Source organism: Styela clava, chromosome 9 (assembly GCF_964204865.1).
Source record: "Styela clava chromosome 9, kaStyClav1.hap1.2, whole genome shotgun sequence".
Lineage (NCBI taxonomy): Eukaryota > Metazoa > Chordata > Ascidiacea > Stolidobranchia > Styelidae > Styela > Styela clava.
In genome coordinates this window covers 5,551,765-5,572,390 of record NC_135258.1, presented here as the reverse complement: position 1 = coordinate 5,572,390, position 20,626 = coordinate 5,551,765, and the positions used below count along the sequence as shown (strand labels likewise).

The 20,626-nt window shown below is 37.2% G+C and overlaps 4 protein-coding genes across 6 annotated transcripts in view; 1 reads left to right on the top strand and 3 right to left on the bottom strand.

Annotated features, from left to right (window-relative positions):
- The window catches only part of LOC120339002 (sperm microtubule associated protein 2-like), a 30,631-nt gene extending 13,661 nt beyond the window's left edge, over window positions 1–16,970 (top strand). For all 3 annotated transcript variants that reach the window (XM_039407036.2, XM_039407035.2, XM_078116042.1), the window contains exons 5-9: window positions 11,040–11,185; window positions 11,949–12,090; window positions 12,490–12,621; window positions 13,519–13,694; window positions 15,420–16,970. In XM_039407036.2, the coding sequence (XP_039262970.2) occupies window positions 11,040–11,185; window positions 11,949–12,090; window positions 12,490–12,621; window positions 13,519–13,694; window positions 15,420–15,534 (711 nt within the window). In that variant the 3' untranslated portion in view covers window positions 15,535–16,970. The remainder of the gene's footprint in view (window positions 1–11,039; window positions 11,186–11,948; window positions 12,091–12,489; window positions 12,622–13,518; window positions 13,695–15,419) is intronic.
- On the bottom strand, window positions 192–2,273 carry LOC120339008 (uncharacterized). The gene is made up of 2 exons (XM_078116043.1): window positions 1,438–2,273; window positions 192–1,016 (listed from the first exon to the last, which is right to left on the bottom strand). The coding sequence occupies exons 1-2, from the start codon at window positions 1,688–1,690 to the stop codon at window positions 514–516; spliced, it is 756 nt and encodes a 251-aa protein (XP_077972169.1). The 5' UTR covers window positions 1,691–2,273; the 3' UTR covers window positions 192–513.
- LOC120339009 (killer cell lectin-like receptor subfamily F member 1) lies at window positions 2,693–4,270 on the bottom strand. The gene is made up of 2 exons (XM_039407045.2): window positions 3,747–4,270; window positions 2,693–3,517 (listed from the first exon to the last, which is right to left on the bottom strand). Exons 1-2 carry the CDS (start codon window positions 3,997–3,999, stop codon window positions 3,015–3,017), a joined length of 756 nt encoding a protein of 251 aa, XP_039262979.2. The 5' UTR covers window positions 4,000–4,270; the 3' UTR covers window positions 2,693–3,014.
- On the bottom strand, window positions 4,927–7,542 carry LOC120339005 (uncharacterized). Its single transcript, XM_039407040.2, has 2 exons — window positions 7,053–7,542; window positions 4,927–6,476 (listed from the first exon to the last, which is right to left on the bottom strand). Exons 1-2 carry the CDS (start codon window positions 7,306–7,308, stop codon window positions 5,992–5,994), a joined length of 741 nt encoding a protein of 246 aa, XP_039262974.2. The 5' UTR covers window positions 7,309–7,542; the 3' UTR covers window positions 4,927–5,991.
- Window positions 16,971–20,626: the final 3,656 nt, after the last annotated feature.

The following is a 20,626-nucleotide window of genomic DNA, read 5'->3' as shown; positions in this document are numbered from 1 at the left end:
AGGCAGGTGATACGACCCATGTAACCCTCCACTGGCTGCACCCCTGGGTATGGTATTTTAAAGAGGAAACCTTAAACCACACACACAATAGATCTTATTTAATAACAGGGATAACACCTGCGTACCCAAGTTTGCGAACCTATAACCTATACGAAAGCTTTCAATCCAGCCACTGACAATATGAAATAAAATCCAAGCTTATGACAAGTTTATTGTTACCAATAACAAATAGTAAATAAAAGCAGAATTTCACAACTTTAGTAGGACTGTGTGAAATTAGAGAAAAGTTCATCTCTGGATAATAGGAGCAGCAAATTAAAGATATTTATAAATTTTTTCAGACAAATTTTCAAATCCAACTCTATTCTTTTAGAATTTGTTGAGTTTTTGGTAGAATTTAAAATCTTCAATCAGACTGACAGAAAATAATATAAAAATGCACTTTCAAGTTTTAATGTGAAAGCAAGAATCCAATTTCACAGATCTGTGTAGATGAGTGACTAAGGATTATGATCAGTAAAACTCATTTAGTTCAAATTCACAGAGTACTTTCATACGATCATTGCATTGTTGTTTTTCAACACCATCAATACCATACTTAAATATTCCACAGTTAAACAGAGGTTCAGGCTCGCGCTGTTTCCAATACGTTGACCATATATTGCTATCTACTGTAGCCCCATCTAACCATTTAAAATCTCCTTCGATAAGATTCATTCCAATCCAGTAGTAGTTAGAGCGAGCTATTAGTTTTTCGTTACTTTTCACAAGACTCAAGATAGATGACTTTTTCAGGCCTTTGTGAGCCAATTCAGCATTCCTTTCTTCACAATAGGTTTTCCCTTCCTCCCAAGTCATGGAAAAAGAACTTGAAAAATATGAGAATCTTTCATTTACTTTTACCCAAGGGAGAGTCACAAACTTCAGCATTTTGGCTTCTAAATTTGCCAAATATTCTTGTGAGACTTCACCTTTAGGACCTGGATGTCCAACCATTCCTGCATTTCCTTTTGGCCCTGAAATCAAATGTATGTTTAAAAGTTTCGAACTTTTCACCAATAATATCGAGTTGATTTTACTATCAGCTATTTTCTGTGAAAATAGGGGGAAGAGTATTAAAATAGGCTGCGCTTGACGAACCACTGCAGTAGGCAATCTCACCCAGAATTTCTATGTTAACTGATTATTGAATATTAATTAAGTCACTTTCACAGAATAAGATAATTATGTGTGATGGAATGGCTGAACTTCTCACCACTGTAGCGTGATTCATATAACCCCTGGTCGTTTACGGCTTCCTCTATCAAGCCTATTAATCTCATCCCTGACATGGACTGGTAACCGAACAAGAGGCCCTGGTTCGCCATATGATTAAGACGACTCATTGACTTTCTTCTTCCCCACGATAAATATGAAAAAATTCTAATTATTGCTTACCTATGATTCCTTGTTCGCCCTTTTCACCTCGCTGTCCCTGTGTTCCTTTCTCTCCTGTAATTCCAGGGATTCCCCTTTTTCCAGGTCTTCCTTGTATTCCTTGTGCGTTTTCCAGCCAGTCTAATTCTAAATGCATTTTTGATCTCGCTCTATCGTAACTCACAGAGCAAGTACCGTCAGATTTGATCTCCGTTATTACAACGCCAAGCAGGAAAAATATGAAACTTGCCTTCATCATTTTCATAGTATTCATCTTGAAATTATAAGTCAGATATGAGCGAAGTCTTGCGTGTTTTATATCTTTTTGTATTGGTTGCTCTATTTTTCACACGGAACACAAATCTTTTACTTTTAATCTGGGTGGTTTAAAGGTGTGTCTCACTTGTTTTGCTGAAAATTGTTCAAGGCTTTTTGTAATGGAATATTTGGGTCATGTTTACAGTTCATAGGGTTTTCAAGCTGTTAACATTTTTTGTGAACAACTTGCACTGAATTCTCTTTTTGTCTCATAAAACACTAGTAGGCTATATTATTTCTTTATTTGGTGGTTTTAGGGTGTGGATGCTGATTGGGCAAATTGTGATCCATGTTTAGTAAACTTTTTTGTTTTTGGAATTTGTGGTCTTTTTATAGGTCATGGGTTTCTAAACCATTTTTCAAGCAATTAACAGCTTTGTGAATATTGTAGTTAAAGTGGATTCTCTTTTCATCTCCCAGAAAACAAGTATATTACTTTTGTACTGGGTGGTTTTAGGGTGTGTGACACTTATTTTGCAGAGTGTTATCCTTGTTATTAAATAAGATCTATTGTGTGTGTGGTTTGAGGTTTCCTCTTTTCAAAATACCATACCCAGGGGTGCAGCCAGTGGAGGGTTACATGGGTCGTATCACCTGCCTCCCATTTAAGAAATATCTTTGATGCAAAATTTCTTCTACAAAAGAGCAACAGCGTCGTTTTATGGTCGCGCATCATGGTTTCGCGGCCAAACGATATTATTCTGTGTGTTATCACTGTAGCGCAATTAACACCGCCAGACTTTTTTCGTCTCTGCAGTATGGTATCTTTTTTAGTTGACGCTGATAATGGCGCTCACCAAAATGTCAGTTATCCTTTATCAATAAGAAAGTTTTTTTCATTTATTCTATTCTTCCACATTTCCACTGATATTTCTCGGACCCCTTGCGGGTCTGCGTACCCAAGTTTGCGAACCTATACGAAAGCTTTCAATCCAGCCACTGACAATATGAAATAAAATCCAAGCTTATGACAAGTTTATTGTTACCAATAACAAATAGTAAATAAAAGCAGAATTTCACATCTTTAGTAGGACTGTGTGAAATTAGAGAAAAGTTCATCTCTGGATAATAAGAGCAGCAAATTAATGATATTTATAAATTTTTTCAGACAAATTTTCAAATCCAACTCTATTCTTTTAGAATTTGTTGAGTTTTTGGTAGAATTTAAACTCTTCAATCAGACTGACAGAAACTAATATAAAAATGCACTTTCAAGTTTTAATGTGAAAGCAAGAATCCAATTTCACAGATCTGTGTAGATGAGTGACTAAGGATTATGATCAGTAAAACTCATTTAGTTCAAATTCACAGAGTACTTTCATACGATCATTGCATGGTTGTCTTTCAACATCATCAGTACCATACTTAAATATTCCACAGTTAAACAGAGGTTCAGGCTCGCGCTGTTTCCAATACGTTGACCATATATTGCTATCTACTGTAGCCCCATCTAGCCATTTAAAATCTCCTTCGATAAGATTTATTCCAATCCAGTAATAGTTTTGGGGAGCTATTAGTTTCTCGTTATTTTGCACAAGACTCAAGATAGATGACTTTTGCAGGCCCATGTATGCCAGATGAGCATTCCTTTCTTCACAATAGGTTTTCCCTTCCTCCCAAGTCATTGAGAAAGAACTTGAAAAATATGAGAATCTTTCATTTACTTCTACCCAAGGGAGAGTCGCAAACTTCAGCATTTTGGCTTCTAAATTTGCCAAATATTCTTGCGAAACTTTACCTTTAGGACCTGGATGTCCAATCATGCCTGCATTTCCTTTTGGCCCTGAAATCAAATGTATGTTTAAAAGTTTTGAACTTTTCACCAATAATAACGAGTTTATTTTTCTATCACCAATTTCTGTGAAGTCCAAGCATCTGACGCAAATATCTGGCTTACTAGTCCCATGCCCATGGACTGGTTATCACACATGCGGCCATGTAATACCCTATCGCCATCTTATCGACTTTTCTCGGCCCACGATAAATATGAAAAAATTCTAACTATTTCTTACCAATGATTCCTTGTTCCCCCTTTTCACCTCGCTGTCCCCGTTTTCCTTCCACTCCTCTACTTCCAGGGATTCCCCTTTTTCCAGGTCTTCCTTGTAGTCCTTGTGCGTTTTCCAGCCAGTCTAATTCTAAATGCATTTTTGATCTCGCTCTATCGTAACTCACAGAGCAAGTACTATCAGATTTGATTTCTGTTATCACAACGCAAAGCAGGAAAAATATGAAACTTGCCCTCATCATTTTTATAGTGTTCATCTTGAAATTATATGTCAGATATGAATATGAGCAAAGTTTCGTGCGTTATATCGTTTTGTACTCCTTTGAATTTTTTTTTCTTTTACTGGGAGGTTTTAGGGTGTGTCAAGCTTGTTTTGCTGAAAATTGTTCAAATTTTCAATTTTTGAAGGCTTTGTTTTGAAGTTCGGGTCATGTTTACAGTTCAGGTTTTTTTAAGCAATTAACATATTTGTGAATATCTTAGAATGGATTTTTTTTCATCTCCCAGAACACAAGTATATTTCTTCTGTACTGGGTGTTTTTAGGGTGTGTGACGGCGGCCTCACTGTGACCCTTATATTTGCAGAGTGTTATCCCTGTGAAGTAAGGCTTTGTGTTTTCATATATAGGGGCTATGTTTATAGTTTATGAGTTGCTAAATCAATTTTCAAGCAATTAACATATTTGTGAATATCGTACTGTGATTTGGCTCAGAATCTAGGTTTAGTCTCTACCAGTTTGCCTATTTTTATGCAAACACATTCTTCATTGTTTCACCATCACTTAGCTAAAATGGCAAAGTCCCTGAACTCGTAATATAACGTAAAATTATGCCCTAACCTGGTACACATACAATGTTCCAGTGTTCGCCATCTTGATTCACATACTTTAGGAGTACCAAAATTTTAGTGACCCCCTCTCCTAACCATCTGATTATTTTTAACAACTGCATTTGGGCACTGCAGCAGGCATGGCAGTACACACCTAAAAACCCTAATGTGAATGGAGCCCAGCTACGACATAGAAAAAATGAATCTTCTGAGTCGGAGCTGGATTCACAGTTTGAATATACTGCCCCTCCAGAACTGGAGCCAGAGCCACTGTGATTTTGAACAGGTTCCCCAGCCTGGAATAGAATCCTGAATCAATAAGTAAGACATCAATACCATTTTCAAAATTTTATTACTTTGTACAAATAATCGCTAATAAGTGAGTTTATTTTGACTTTGTAACAGACAATAACATATAAAGGCAATATAAGTGCTCTAACCTAAAATTGTGAAACTTGAAAACATCGTTTTGCGAAATTGAGAAAAACATGTATTTTTGCATTTTCATTCTTTAATTTTTTATTGATTAGGGAATGCCAAGTTTTATAGACTAGGGAATACCAAGTTTTATAGACTTTTGCTTTTAACTGTGATTAGATACCAGTTTAAAGATTACTTATTTCTTTGTAGCATTTTCGAATAAAACATTTTTGAAATTTTCAAGTTTCCCTATTCGTTTTAAAACCTCAAATGCATGAATGATAAAAATATGATTAAATATGTCAGAATAGCAAACAAAACCTGCAATCAAGCTTAAAACGTGCAAGCAAAATTCTTAAATAACAAAAATATTGGCCTTGCAGTTGCGACATTGTGTAAATATGCTTGCTTCATCAATGATATCCTATATACAGCATGGGCTCCCGCTCCGTGACCTATCCGGTCTTGCATAGTTATCATCACAAATACTGACTAACTGACCAACCAATTATTTTCGAATTATTTTTTTCATTTGGAGAAATGTATCATAGTGTTGAAATTGTTTGTGATAATAAAATCTCTGGTGTGGCTTCCCAGGTCTGGATTCATACACCTTTTGCTCCAAACAAGGCCACGCCCTAATATTTTTGAAACGGCCAGAATTTTCTCTATTTGGCATGGGTTACCCAATTTTTTATACCCTGAGTTAGGTGGGGAAATTGAACCAGGGATTTTAACCTGCAATGCCAACACAATCTAACACTTTCTATGCCTTATATAATTACCCGTACAAAATTTGAACCTGCGAACCCACGCAGGCCGTCAGAAGTGAGATGTAAACATTTAGCAAGATGTGCCATCTGAACTGCCAAGCCATATTATAGTTAAACAGTCATATATATATATACGGAGAGAGAGGGATAATATTATAATAATCACATAAGTTTTGTTAGTTTATGATATGAAATTTTGCAACTCATATCTCAAGTTCAAAAGTAAGTTATTTTTGTCCAAAGTCTATTTCACACAGTACTTTCAAAGTCCTACTGCAACTTGCCTTTGTAAATTTATTACATTCCGCATGTATCCCAACACATTCACCATTACCGGCACAAGCTACTTGAGTAGTCCATGAATTTCCGTCAGCCACAACACCATCAGTCCATTGGTAGTTCCCATTTGCTTGTCGTTTCAGTCCGATCCAATAGAAATTACTACGGGCGATCAACTTCAAATTCCCCTTTATAGAATTATAAATGCCTGGGTCTCTTGGTCCCATGTATGCCAGATGAGCATTCCTTTCTTCACAATATGTTTTCCCTTCCTCCCAAGTCATGGAGAAAGAGCTTGAAAAATATGAGAATCTTTCATTTACTTCTACCCAAGGGAGAGTCACAAACTTCAGCATTTTGGCTTCTAAATTTGCCAAATATTCTTGTGAGACTTGACCTTTGGGACCTGGATGTCCATTGTTCCCCTTTGACCCTGCAATGAAAATCGAGACAAAATTGAAGTAATGTTCTTTCCATATGTTACTTATATGCCCGTGTTTCTTAACCTGGGTTAGATCGAACAACAACAAGAACGAATGTGAAGTCTTGGCGTATTCGAAGATTAATAAATAATAGAATTCACAGAAAACAATCTTTTTATCCACACCAGATTGGTATTTGAAGCATGGGATCTGAATGGCTTGTACTATCAACACTTTTAATACCGGGTACATCATTTTAGCTTTAGGATTTCCAAAGTTGCGATTTCTGCCTTGTAATGTTTTCCTTTCCAAAAGTACACTTATTTCGGTACTCCAGAAGTATGCGCACCAAGATGTCACATAACCTAAACCCTAACCTGGTACACAACCTGAGTTCAGGTTGTGCGCCATCTTGGTGCTCATACCCCAGGAGATCCCTTATTTTTCTGCCAATTATTGTGGCACAACGGAGGTTGTGTATCTGTATCTATATATCACAATAATTGCATTTGTTCAAAGTTAGTATGCCTTTAATATATCTTTTATTTATATAACGAGAATTTCTACAAAATATTTCCAAAATCTACCTTTTTCTCCATCGGGTCCTCTCTCTCCCTTTTCTCCTCTTACACCAAACACACCCTGGAATCCACGCTCACCCTTCAGTCCTTGCACCCCTCGCTTACCAGGCCTCCCTGGCATTCCCTGTGTGTTTGGAACCCAGTCCAATTTAAAATGCATTTTTGAAGTCGTCTCGTCATAATTTATAGAGCAGGTATCATGCGCAATGATTCCTTTCTTGACGACGAATACTAAACACAGCATTAATGTTAGTTTCAACATTTTGACAAATTTGCATTTGTGACTTCGAGTTGAAAATGAATGAATGACTACGTTGCATCTTGTTTTATAGAAGTTTATTGAAACTGAAAGCTTTTTTCTCTTTTGCGATGTAAAATTGTTTTGTGATTTCTGTAGTTAGAATTATAAGTGAGATTAATCGTTTTGTGTCTGCAAGCGTATCTATAATAGTGATGGATTTGTTGTTTGCGTGAGCTGCTTTACTTAATATTTGAATTTGAACTTGAATCCTATATTTTCTTAGAATCCCAGACATTATTCTAGAAAACTTGTTTGTAAGCGGGGTTGAGTTAACCACAGGAACATTCTGTATTCAGTATTAAAATGGAACAGTGATGTCACTATTTTATCTTGACACTAGATTTGTTTTGTGGGTCGAAACCCCCTTCTTTTCAAAATGTAAAAAAAAATGTTCTGTATCATACAAACAAAATTTTCGTATCTAAAACACTCTTTAGACCTTCAGGACTCATAAAAACCTATGTTTTCCAGACGCTACGCCCTGCTAGCTGCGTCGAAAGTTGAATAAATAACTTTTGTTTTCTGAACATTATAATATGTCAAATGCTTAAATGATGAATTTTCTACATGAAAATTTTTTAAATTTGTTTTGAATTCAGGAATATTTTGTATCCAGTAATGGAACCAATTAGGTCTAGTTTCATGATCTATTCCATTCATCTACTTCAGAGGTGGGCAAATCACGACCTGCGATGTGTTGCACCGGGCCCACTTGTACGTGCTGAAATTAGTACTGTAGTTTTTATGAGATAATGAAAATAACTTCATAATGACCCCTGATTGTTACACTGTACTTCTTAATATTATATAAACGTTAGCCTAGCTGTTGGACTAGCTTTTGTAAATAAACTGTTTTTACTCATAGTTTTCATCTTGTGTTTTGAGCCTCCGGCCCAGTAACCAAGTCTTTGTAACAGGCCCACTCAAAAAAATAATTGTCCACTCATCCCTGATTTACTTAGTTTAGTGAGGTCAATTCTACCAATTATACTTTGACAGAATTTTGTTCCACATGGGCGATATGCTGGGATTTATTTCACCTACGTACTTTATTTGTATTGAAAACATGATCCAGCACTATTGATGATAATTTGGCTGAATTTGCGTCTGCATGAGCGATAAGCCATAATTTATTTCACCCACATACGGTACATCTTTAGTGTAGTGAGAACAGGGTCCAGATTTTTCAGTAGGTGATTTATTTCACCTACATACTTAATTTGTATTGAAAACATGATCCAGCACTATTGATGATTATTGGGCGGAATTTGGTTCCGCATGGGCGATATGCCACATACATCTTTAGTGTGGTGAGAACAGGGTCCAGATCTATTGATGATTATTTGGCGGAATTCGGTCTCGCATGAGCAATATTGTCGTTTGTACGGTTCATTTCATCTACAGGAGCTCCTGTAGTGGTTTATTACGACACATGATTCATTATGTCTGCTGAATGTCTGAGTCTGTTATTTGTTGAGTCACGGTCACAGTTAGCGACATTTTTTTCGTTTGGGAGAATGGAAAATCCTTTGTTATGATTTATGAATCATTGCCGGTGTCCCGATATGGTAAAAACTTTTTTTTCAATGTGTAGGGTTGGGTTTCAACCAGCCTTCACAAAAATTGGTGACAAATAGTATAAAAGAGAGGATTTTATACTCTCACACATCAGTTTGCTCAGATATTTGTGGGAAACATTGATTGTAACGTTCATTTTGTCATGATGTGGCGTTTGATTGGTTTATGCTATGTTCTTACCATTGTGACATCACAAGAAACATGTTCTATAAATTATGATGCAACAACTTCTAAAATGCATTTTGAAATGGATTGGAATTCTGGTTTAAAAGGCATTCAAGGTTTTCCAGGAAAGCAGGGACCATCTGGAAAGCGGGGACCACCGGGATTGAAAGGGGAAAGGGGTCCACCAGGGCCATTGGGAGTAAATAACAACCAAGGAGGAGCAAAAGGTCAAAAAGGTGAAAATGGAATGAAAGGTGAAAGAGGTGAATGGGGATTGGCTGGACTTCCAGGGTTCAAAGGACAAAGTGGACAGAAAGGGGAACCAGGAAATGGTGTTAATTCTGACATTTCCTCTAGATTGGCGAAAATTGAGGCTCGTCTAGATGCATTAGAATCTATGCCTCGCCATTCTCCCCCACTCATCATCGCAGAAGACCATGGTGGGGTTATTAATTGACACTTTTCTGAATTCTGCTATGTTGACCCTTTTATCAGACTGATAATTTTGTGATTCGTTGCCAATTGCAAGCTGTATTTTCATATTTTTCATTTCATTCTAGTCAATTACGTAAAATAGTGTTCTTGCTGAAAACAGATACTCCCGTATTGTGTGTACCAGGTTAGGGTTACAGCATTTATTCCGATTTTTCCTATTTTAGTTCTATTACGAGTTCGAGGACTGTCTGTGTTAGCCAAGTGAATATACCACCTGCCCATAGGTTTCAGTCCCTTTACACAACTTGATGTAGAGTAGGCGAACAAAATTAGTTACCTCATATTAGTACACATACTTCTGGAAAGCTGAAAACAGAATGCTCTGACATAATTAACCAGCAATGCCTTATTCAGACGACGTGTATTATTCATTGTCATCCATTTATTGTTGGGTTAGTTGAAGTTTAGCTATATTGATTCAGTATTATACTTGTAGTTTATTCGTACCTTTTACCCTTACTCATTTAAAACTGGTCGAATGTTTAAAAATTGAAATTCTGTGTTTTGATGAAAATGAAATGTCTGGCCTGATGCAACAGATCTTGATCGGGTTAAAGGGCGAAACTCTCTCTCCTGCGTGGATTTTGACTTTGTTTACCAGTGCTAGCCTGGGACTACTCTACCTCTCAAGCCTGGGACTACAGACTACTCTACCTCTCAAGCCTGGGACTGCTCTACCTTTCACGCTTATTCATTCCATATTAGTTTAATTCACAATAATTGAAATTGTGTTTTTTTTGTTGAAAATAAAATGTTTGACCTGATGCAACAGACCTTGGTTGGGTTACATAGTGAAACTCTTTTTCTTGCATGGATTTTAGCTATATTGACTTAGTACGGTACTTGTGGTTTTTCCATATCTTGTACCCTTATTCATTTCAAACTGGTTGAATTTTCAAAAAATCGAATTGTGTGTCGAATTGTATGTTTTTTGAAAATCCAATGTTTGGACCCAAATAAATATCACTGCATTATTAAAACTTCTTGTATTTTGACGCCTGTGAGAATCCTATAGAACAGTGGTTCCTAAATGTTGGGGCGCGCCCCACAAGGAGGGCGTAGATGATTTTTAAGGGGGTGTGAAACTAATTAGAAATAAAAATATTTGTTAGATTGGATCTTGCCCGCCTTATTTTGCCTATTTACGTTCCATCCACATATTTTCAATGTGTTTTCTGAACATAACATACCTTTGCTCTACTATCTGTTACTTGTAGCTTATTGTTAGATAGTTATTTTCAAGGTGGGCCGAGAGACTTGACGAATTCTAAAATAGGGGCGCGGCTTAAAAAGTATATGCATACAGATCCACACGCAAAAGCTTAGAAGAGGGATAGGTAATTGTTCGGCGAAAACCCAGTCTGATTACCATACCAGCAAAAATCTTTTAAGATTCTGGCTTCACACCCCCATGTTACAATAAGTTAATAGATAATTTTTTTGCTGTTTTGCAGGTAAACAGGCCAGAATTTGTGTACAGTTGTGGAAGAAATTCACAGATATGGGAAGTTGGAAGATCAGCCTTGGAAAGCAGGGCCAGTGAAAGAGTTTTGCAATTGGCACTCCCGAAAAATCCACCCAAGGAATACAAAGAAGACAGGTATTCTGAAGTTTGTTAAATCTTTTTAGGGTCTGGTAATTTCATAAACCACGGTTAATATCATTGTGAAGGAAGTAACCCGCTTTTAAGCAAGGGTATGGCACTTTTATGGCGGGTCAAGGCTTTTCAGTTTTCATTTTATTAAAAGGTTTCATATATTTTATTCCCTGATATTTTGTTTATTGATGAGACATGTTATAAAAAATTTTTTTTTATTAAAGATGTTGTTCAAGAATATAAAGTGTACCATGTACCAAAGTACCATGTTTCACCTTACATAATACGCTCTAATATGTATATTATGTACCATTATGTCTAATCTGCAAGTTGTTTCAGCACATAAGTCACTAGCAATTGGTAGTCTCTCTGTGTTTCTGATCCCTGCTCCTCTTTTGCATAGCCGGTCTTTTTTTCTGCGCAAATGTTTCACACATTCCGCCCATTTATGTTAGCTGTGAGGCAAGGTGTTTGATGTGATTAATGTTTCCCTGTGCCAGAGATTAGAATTTTCTTCCAAGTAACTGCTGGTCGGTTGCGGCTTCCTCCACCATCAAGTCCATGTATCTGAAAACAAATAACTGGCTAACTAATTTTGTCATACCCGACGTGGACTGGCATCGGACGAGAGGCCGTGGTTCGCCTTATGATTAAGCCATTATATATCGACTTTCCCCTCCCCCAGGGGTTTCGTAATAGGTTGTAATCCACAGGTCTATATCTCTGAATTACTCTCTTACTCATCAAGTTTTCTTACGTTCATCAGGCTTCAACATCAATATAGTTGTGGCCGCGTTTCACCGATATGGAACGTACCAATACGAGCACAGACTTGCAAAGAACGACCAAGAACAGCTGAACTTGCCAAGTCTAAACGACCTCACCCAGAATATGTGCCAAACAGTGAGGTTAGACTTTTTTTATACCTAAGCTCTCGACAAGGCTCTAAGCAAGCATCCATTAATACAAATGATTGTGGGGAGCTGCAGTTTGAGAAACCAGAAATATTTCAGTAGTATTTTATAATTTGATTTATTTTACTCAAAATGAGAAAAAAAGGATACAACAATCATAGTTTTGCTGGGGTAGGGGAAGCTGGTTATTTAGCAACGACACTCTGGGTTCTAATATCTAATGAAAAATATCTATTCCAATTTGGGAACAACAGTTATTATTATCAGTGGCTTGATAATTAATGAACAGACGAAAGGCTGTGGTACGCTATATAAAATAAATTTTATCGGACTTCCTCTCCCACGAGATAAAATGAAAAATACTATCTTATATCTTTTCATGTCAACTTTCAGGTAATGACCACAATCAACCCAACAGCTTTGAAAGCGTATTGCACCATGCGAGTCTCTGACCTTGCTCGACCTAAGAGTAGAGGAGAACGACCTTTCATTGATTCAAGGTCACCAGAGGAATCTATATGGAAGGTCAGAAAAAGCAGCTTATACTTCTCCTAGTTTCTTGCATCGGTAGATCCGTATTCATATAATGCAAGGATGCGGTAGCGAGAGTGAAGATAGTTATTCTAAGTGATTCAAGAGTCTTGCTGCACACTAACACAAATATTTTTCTCGTAACATTGGATGAAACATTACAAAGATATATTTGTGTTAGTGTGCAGCAAGACTCTTTCAATCCTTTCTCATATTTTTATCTAGAAATAAGTCAAAGCATTGGTTTTAAAAAAGATAAAAGCGTTTTTTCTTTAAACTGCTTCGAATCTCGTTTCAATCTGCATTTACTTTACTGCGTAATGTGCCATCATAATCCTGTAAGTTTTTGTGGGTATTGGCATCTCAGCAGTTGCTATCTGTAAAGTAACTTTGCTCAGAGAAGATCCTCTACTTCTGAGTGAGTATGTGAGACTTTGCTTTGAGTAAAATTCTGTGTTAAATGGCCAGGCAATTGGGGCATTAAACCATAACTCTATATATTTGCGGTAGCTATTGGCATTTGGGTGCTCGCTTGTTACTTTGATCAGGAATGTATCTTCTTAACTTCTTATCAAAGTTTGGAGACTCAAGCCACCATTTACCAAAGACTCAAAGTTACTTTAAATGTCGCAGACTCTTCATCAAATAACTGCCAGTGAGTCGTAACTCAGTGATTGACTTGTCTTGGGGTTTAGAAAGTCTACTCCCCAGCTCTGCTCAATGTGAGCAAATTCTCCTGAAACATCTGGGTAAAAGGGGACCATAAAAGAGTTTAGAGCTTATATTTTTTCTTTTTTTATCACTTTTTTGCTTAACTAAGTCTCAAAGCATCTTGGATTACTGAAACTTGAGTGTTGAATGGAAGTAATTAAGAAATTTATTCATCCACAGGTCTCAATGCCTGCTAGATCTGCCACAGCCAGTCCACGTGTCATGGAAATGGCAAAGTTCAAAGGGTATGCAGATGGATATGTTGCCAATCGATCTGTCCAATGGCCGGTATCAAGAGCGACAAGACGAGCACTTGCAACTCCACGACAAGAACAATTATCAGCACCAATTGTCAGGTACCGGTGGTTCCCAATATATCATTCAAGCGACCCTATTTTTTTGGTACTCCCGTAGTGTGTGTACTAGGTTAGGTTAGACCAGGGGTAGCTAACACGCGGCTTTTATGACGGTTTCATGCGGCTCTTTTCGCTTTGATTATTCTAAAGAAAAAATAACTTACAAACCGTGATTCATTATGTTTCGATTGAACATTTATGATTCATTGTGCATTCTTCTTTCATTTCGAACGCACACTAGGGCATTTATTCACGTTACGATGCAATCGTACTCTCACATTTTTTCCTTACAGGAGGCCCGCCAGACCCAGATCAGTTTCAATGGTTTCATGGGAAGTTAACTAGACGGTTTTTTACTGTTTCTGCACATTTTAGCAAGGTTTCTGGTGTTTTTTGACGGTTTTTCACTGTAGTACGTCACAATCTCATTCTTTGGTGTGAAAATCGTTTATTGCACTACAACGGCTATCGTATCGAAAACGAGGTCTGGCACCAAATGCGCAGTTTACCATTTGAGTGAATTGATTGAACTGAAGTTCAGTCACAGATTATGTCTTCGACGACCCATTTAATTCTCAGACAGACAGTTTGAAATTCCCTCCAGTCTGCAACTGAGATGAATTTAGAGATCTAAAGGAGATTGTTCAATTCAAGGAATAACATAAGTCCCACTAAGTAGCATGCATACCAATGGATGGCTTGTAAATGTTCGTCATAATCATGTTTGTTTGCGAAATTTAGAATGAACTGACATTCTAGCAGAGATGAATAAACATATGTTTTCCATTTGTGTTTTAGTTTATAATGTGGCTTATTACCATAAAGTATTAAATGCGTCTCTTGGTCTCTGAATGGTTGGCCACCCCTGGTTTAGACCATAATTTGATTCCGATTTTCCTTATTGTAGTTCTATAACATTTTTGGGGACTGTCTGTGTTAGAAGAGTGGATATACCCCCTGCCCATATCGGTACATACACTTCTGGAGCGCTTTTTTAGAACAGTGGTGGCCACAGTCCGAGCCACCGAAGTGTTGCATCCGGCCGGCCCACTTGTTTAAATTGAAATTTAAACCATAGTTTTTATGGACATATATTTTTGTTGGGAACATCGATGAAAATAACGTCATAATGACCCCAATGGTTACATTATGCTTTTCATTATTATATAATTATAATTTGATTCACTATCAAGGTGGTCACTGACTCTGATGACCGTATGTTCGCATCACTCCCCCAGTTTATAATGAAGGTCTATTTCTCGCTGATAATTTTAGCGAAGCTGTTATGCTTTTTCTATCAAACATGGGGGCTGAGACCAACATTTCTCGTATCCGAAAAATCTCGCCGCAGAAAATTTCTCCGCGTGATAAATCGCCGCAAGAGCATTTTGCTGTAAAACAAGTATTTGTGATAGAAACAGTTAGGTTTATAGGGACATAACTGTTTTTATCACAAATATTTGTTTTACATCAAAATGCTCTTGCGGCGATTTTTCCTATGGGGAGATATTTCCTGTGCAAGATTTCCTTCGATGAATTTTCTTAGAACTAACATTTCTAAGCTACTCTGTGGCGCATTGTTACAAAAAAAAAAACTATTTACCGATCCATTTCTTTGTATTTTTTTAAGGGGGTGAGGGGCTGGCAACGCCTATGTGGCGTTATGCTAACTACCGACAATGTTTCTTTCATCCAGATTCAGAGATTTCACATTTTATCTTTTAGAGCTTCCATGGATCATGTTCAGTTCAACCCAGACGCATTTTTAGTAAGTGAAGCCGCCAAGAAAGCACGATGTACTCCAAGATTAGAAGAATTATCTCACCCAATTCAACGATGATGAACATCTAACCACCATTTTTTTTTACTTGTTCTAAATAATATAATTCAAGAATTTAATTACACACAGTTTACAGTAAAACAGAATAGAGAAGAATAGATTCTTATTCCTAATTTAATAAATATGAATGTGTTTATTGATTGATTGATTGCCCTTATTATATATATACATATATGGATACTTCCCTGTGGTATAGAAAAATACAACACACAATTTTGGATTTGTTTTAAATAACACCATTCATGAATGCAAAAATTAGCACTGGTTTAATAATAAAGAGATGATGAGTTGGCCATCCCAGTCTATTTGGTTTGGTTTTGCAAAAATTTCAAAATGTGAAAATAAAGCATTTTTCTGTACCATACATAGCAGTTTTTGGTAGCTTACAAGACGCTTTTTAGACCCTCGTGAGTAAGACTCTTAAAAACGTGGTCTAACTTGGCAATTACAAATTTCCGAATTCCTCTTTGAAAAATTCACGGCTACGCCCCAGCACCATAATTCCTGATTCTATTCTTTATTGATGTTTTGTGTGATACATAGGGTAAGGGATCCAAATAGCGACTGTCAGTAGAGCGACCACACGACAGCGATTCATTTAAAACAGCGACTGTCAATAGAGCGACCACACGACAGCGATTCATTTAAAGCAGCGGCTGTCAATAGAGCGACCACACGACAGCGATTCATTTAAAACAGCGACTGTCAATAGAGCGACTACACGACAGCGATTCATTTAAAACAGCGACATCACGCGCACACACACTCTTGCAAACACTGCGTAGTGAAAGATTGAAACCAAAAGGAACTTTAAAACAACATTTTATTTGAACTAACCCTAACACGAGTTACGTAAGTCTCTATCATAACAGTCGCTGTTTTAATATGACAGTCGCTCACTTGATTACGTCGCCATACTCACCCTATACACAGTTCCATTACTGTTAGCTGTTTTAATTTAATCCGTGCTTGACTGTTTGAAATCGATTGGTGTTGATTAGCAGAAGATATATTGATGTTATTTTTTTGTCATGATCACAGGTTTGAACCGTGTCTCTAGTGAAATTAAATATCGTCAACTAAAGCTTTAAGGCAGGGGTCGGCAACCTTTTGTTGCTCGCGGGCCAAAATAAAGGTTGCAAGTCATTGGCGGGCCGCACATAATTTTAGAAAGTTAAAAACAGAACAAATGGCCGATGAATCACGCAGATCGAAAGTTAAATTTTAAGCAGCGCGCGAAGACTGACCATATGAATATTTTCTGCGTCATTGAACCATTTGCACTCAGTATCAACTTTTCTGCGTTTTGTTGCCATTTTTCTAATTATAATTAAATTATAGGCTCATTAAACGCGTAATTGTGAATTATATACTTGTTAGGTTGTAATATAATTCAGTCTACACTTGTCTCAAAATAAAGAATAAAATCGTCAAAACAGCTGTTTTGTTATCATAATTCAGTGAAGCCTCGCGTGCCGGATTATATTGCTCCGCGGGACGTAGGTTGCCGAACCCTGGTTTAAAGTTTGTGCCGTGCTTGCTTGATTTGCTATTTTCGAAACTATGTAGTTTTATTTTGGTATAGTAGTAAAGGATGCGTGTACAGAAGCGCCTTTATTCCAAGAATTTTAACATGGGACTCATTAGGGCACTCCCGTGGTGTGTGTACCAGATTCAGATATTTTATTTTCGTCGTGCATGAAATATTATACCACACAACACACATCGTTAGGAATACGCTTGCCACCGCATCTCTGATTACCCTTCGTGGGTTGCTGGACTCCTCGTCACCGTAGGGTGGTTCACGTAACCGCTGGTTAGTTACGGCTTCCTCCACCGCCAAGTCCATGCTTCCGAAAACAAATAACTGGCTAACTAATCCGACCTGGACTGGTAAACGGACGAGAGGCCGTGGTCGCCATGTAAATAAACCGTCTTATCGGCTTCCTTCTCTTCGGGATAGGTATGTGAATCCTATCATAAAAAAAAGTTCATAAAAAGACGTACAATATTGACGCTGGGCCGCGAAAGACTACCAGAGTCCTCGTGTCAGGGACACCGTGTTGTTGAGTTCGGCAGCAGATGACGTCAAAGAAAGTGAACTAACTATTTTTCAACAGGTTAGAGTTGAGGCATAATTTTATTTAGATTTTCCTTATTTTAGTTTTATTACGAGTTCGAGGGCCGTCTGAGCTAGCTAAGTGAATATCCCCCTGCCAATAAGTTTCAGTGTCTTTACACCTCTTGATGGAAAGTAGGCGAACAAAATTAGTTACCTCTATATTGGTACACATACTTCTGAAGCACCCTCGTTAGCATCTGGTAAAACAGTTCCCACTTGCGGATATGTGTTTTGACCGTAAATATGAAGTTAAAGTGCAGGTCTTAAATAGTAGATTTAGACAAAAATACTGAATGGGCAGTTTCACCTTGTGGCATACGTTGTAAGTCGAACGATTAAGTGCTCGGAGTTTGGATTAACGATTGTCTGAGTCATTTGCTCGGTGCGGTGGAAATACAATCAATTAGGACAGGATTTACATATCGTGTTTCCCCGAAAATAAGACGGAGTTAATTTCAATTTTCTTTCGAAAAGTAACACTACGGCTTATTTTGGTGGGATGTCTTTTGTTTTCATTTATCTTGCTTAGAGAGATTTCCTGCTATCGACAGGGTGAAAAAAAAATTGCGCTATCGACTGGGTCTTATTTCAAGGTGAGAGGCGTGAGGGCTTATATTGAAATCATTTTCAATGAACACGCTATTTATTCCACAATGGAGCGATAAACATGGACACTTATATTAGCCCAAATTCTGGGTTATGAATCGCCTGACATACCACGTTCGGTAAGTTATCGGTACACTTTAAGACCTAAACAGGCGGAATTCAGGACAACCACCACAGTTAAAGGGTCATCAGCTTGCGCCAATTGCGCTATCTTTAATTTCCTGAAACTATTTGTTGTTTTGATTGAGACAGGGGTGTTGGTCGATGAGGAATGCTTGATTCCGCGACATGAAAACTATTCACTAACTGACATGGGCAATCTACGGACCGCAAGCCAAATGCGGCTCGTTTGGTAATTTAATCTGGCCCGCCTAGCGCTGCCACAAACTAAAACCAAAGTTTGAGTTGAAAATAAGTCAATGAATCTGTTGGGTTTGCGGTTAAATTTAGTTTTAGCGCGAGGTTCATTGTTTTCCACTTTTGCTTTTGTAAAACTTTGAATATTGTTCATAAAATGTATCTTATATGTCACACTCGCATGACCTGCCAGTCTAGATTGGTAAATTCCTCTACCCTGTTCTAATAACCTTGCCCACCCGTGGTTTGGAACTTTAGAACACCGGTACGGCTTTCTGGACGTGTGAAGTGTGGCAACACAGATAGATTTTATTATCACAAACAAAGCTAACACTATGATAAATTGAAATGAAAGTAATTCAATAATAAGTATAAGTTTATTTCGACTTCATAATCAGTATAACATGCAGTGAAATGATTAATAAAAACATTATAAAAAAATATGATGAAATCAGGATAGCAAACAAAACCTTAGATAAGGATTAAAACGTATAGAATATAAGATCGAAGGTTTTGCCAAGAAGAAGTGGTACGTGTTCACTCAGCAAAAAATATTGAATTAATTCACACGCACCCACCAACACAACCACAGAGATATTATAAAGTAGGAAAACGCGATATTCCTAAAATTTAGTTTAATTTTTTTTTTAACAGTGAGTGAATAAGTATTTTATAAGTTTATTTCGACTCTATAATCAGTATATCAGACGATAAGATAATTGATAGAAGCAAGTAGGCCTAAATAAAATTGATTATTGAATAAAAAATGCTGTAAATTTGTTGCTTTATTATGTTCGAGGGGAATACTGGACAGGCGGTCGACTGCATCATGTCTAGGGCTGGGCATTTCGAATCGAATATTCGAATTGAATAGTAAATTATTCGAATCGGCTCAGAGCTAAATTTCGAATCGCCGCCATCTTGTTTTTATCTTTCCGCTAATGGCCGAGGTGAATTCCTCAATTTTTTTTCACTGGAGTCATATATTTTCAACGAAATTCTAACATATGACTATTTTCTGTAGTGAGTTATTGATAAAACGTGTTTGTTATTCTGTGTTCTGTGTGCCATATGATTAAGCTGTCTTATCGGCTTTCCTCTCCCCCGGGATAAATATGTAAATCCTATCCTACTTTGAATAAAAACGTGTTATTTATAAGCGAATGGATATCGGTTTCCATATTTTGTATATTTGAAAACCTTGTAATTCTCTACTCTGTAATTTTTTTTCTTGGATACACGGCCATATTATCTAACTGCGTGCGCAGTATTTTTTATTTTAGTATTGATATATGTCGGACTGATTCTAGTCGAGTTCACACAAGAGGTGATCGTGCATTCAACCTGCAGTCGATAGCACGGCAATCGTACAGATTTATTAAAAGGTTGACTCCTAATGAGGTAGACTATGGTTGAACATGAACTCAGCGCGACGTCGAAATAAGGTTTGTGACACTAGTTGGTTTTTGTGGCGTTAAAGTTCGTACTTAGCTGGCGCGTGACATACTCAAATTTTATGAAAGTATTTCAAACTTTTATCTAAAACAAAATAATTCATGTTATTTATGGACTATTCATCTTTTAGCAATCCAACAGTAACGTATTTTATACTTTACAAGTAAGGCATGGCATGTAATTTTTAAATCTCGATGACGCCATAAAGTTACACAATCGCCATTTATTTCATTTCGCTGCTGGCTATGTGCATATTCCAGTTTTGGAATTCTTATTTCATATATCTATTTTCTGATATTTTATCCGTTATTACGGACAGAAATTTATTTCAAAATATAGGCAGGCCGTTAGAGAGTTACGGTAGCAAGTTGATGGACTGCTGAATTAAAGGTTTCTGCTCAATGTGATGAATTGCTGGTATTGCAGTATTGAAACGGATGGTTCGTTCATATAGTGATAAGGCCAAATGCCAGAATGTTGGAACATTAGGCATAATTGTGATGTAAATAGAAATTGGGGGTCTTTCCCACTTTGAATTCATTGTCAAGCACA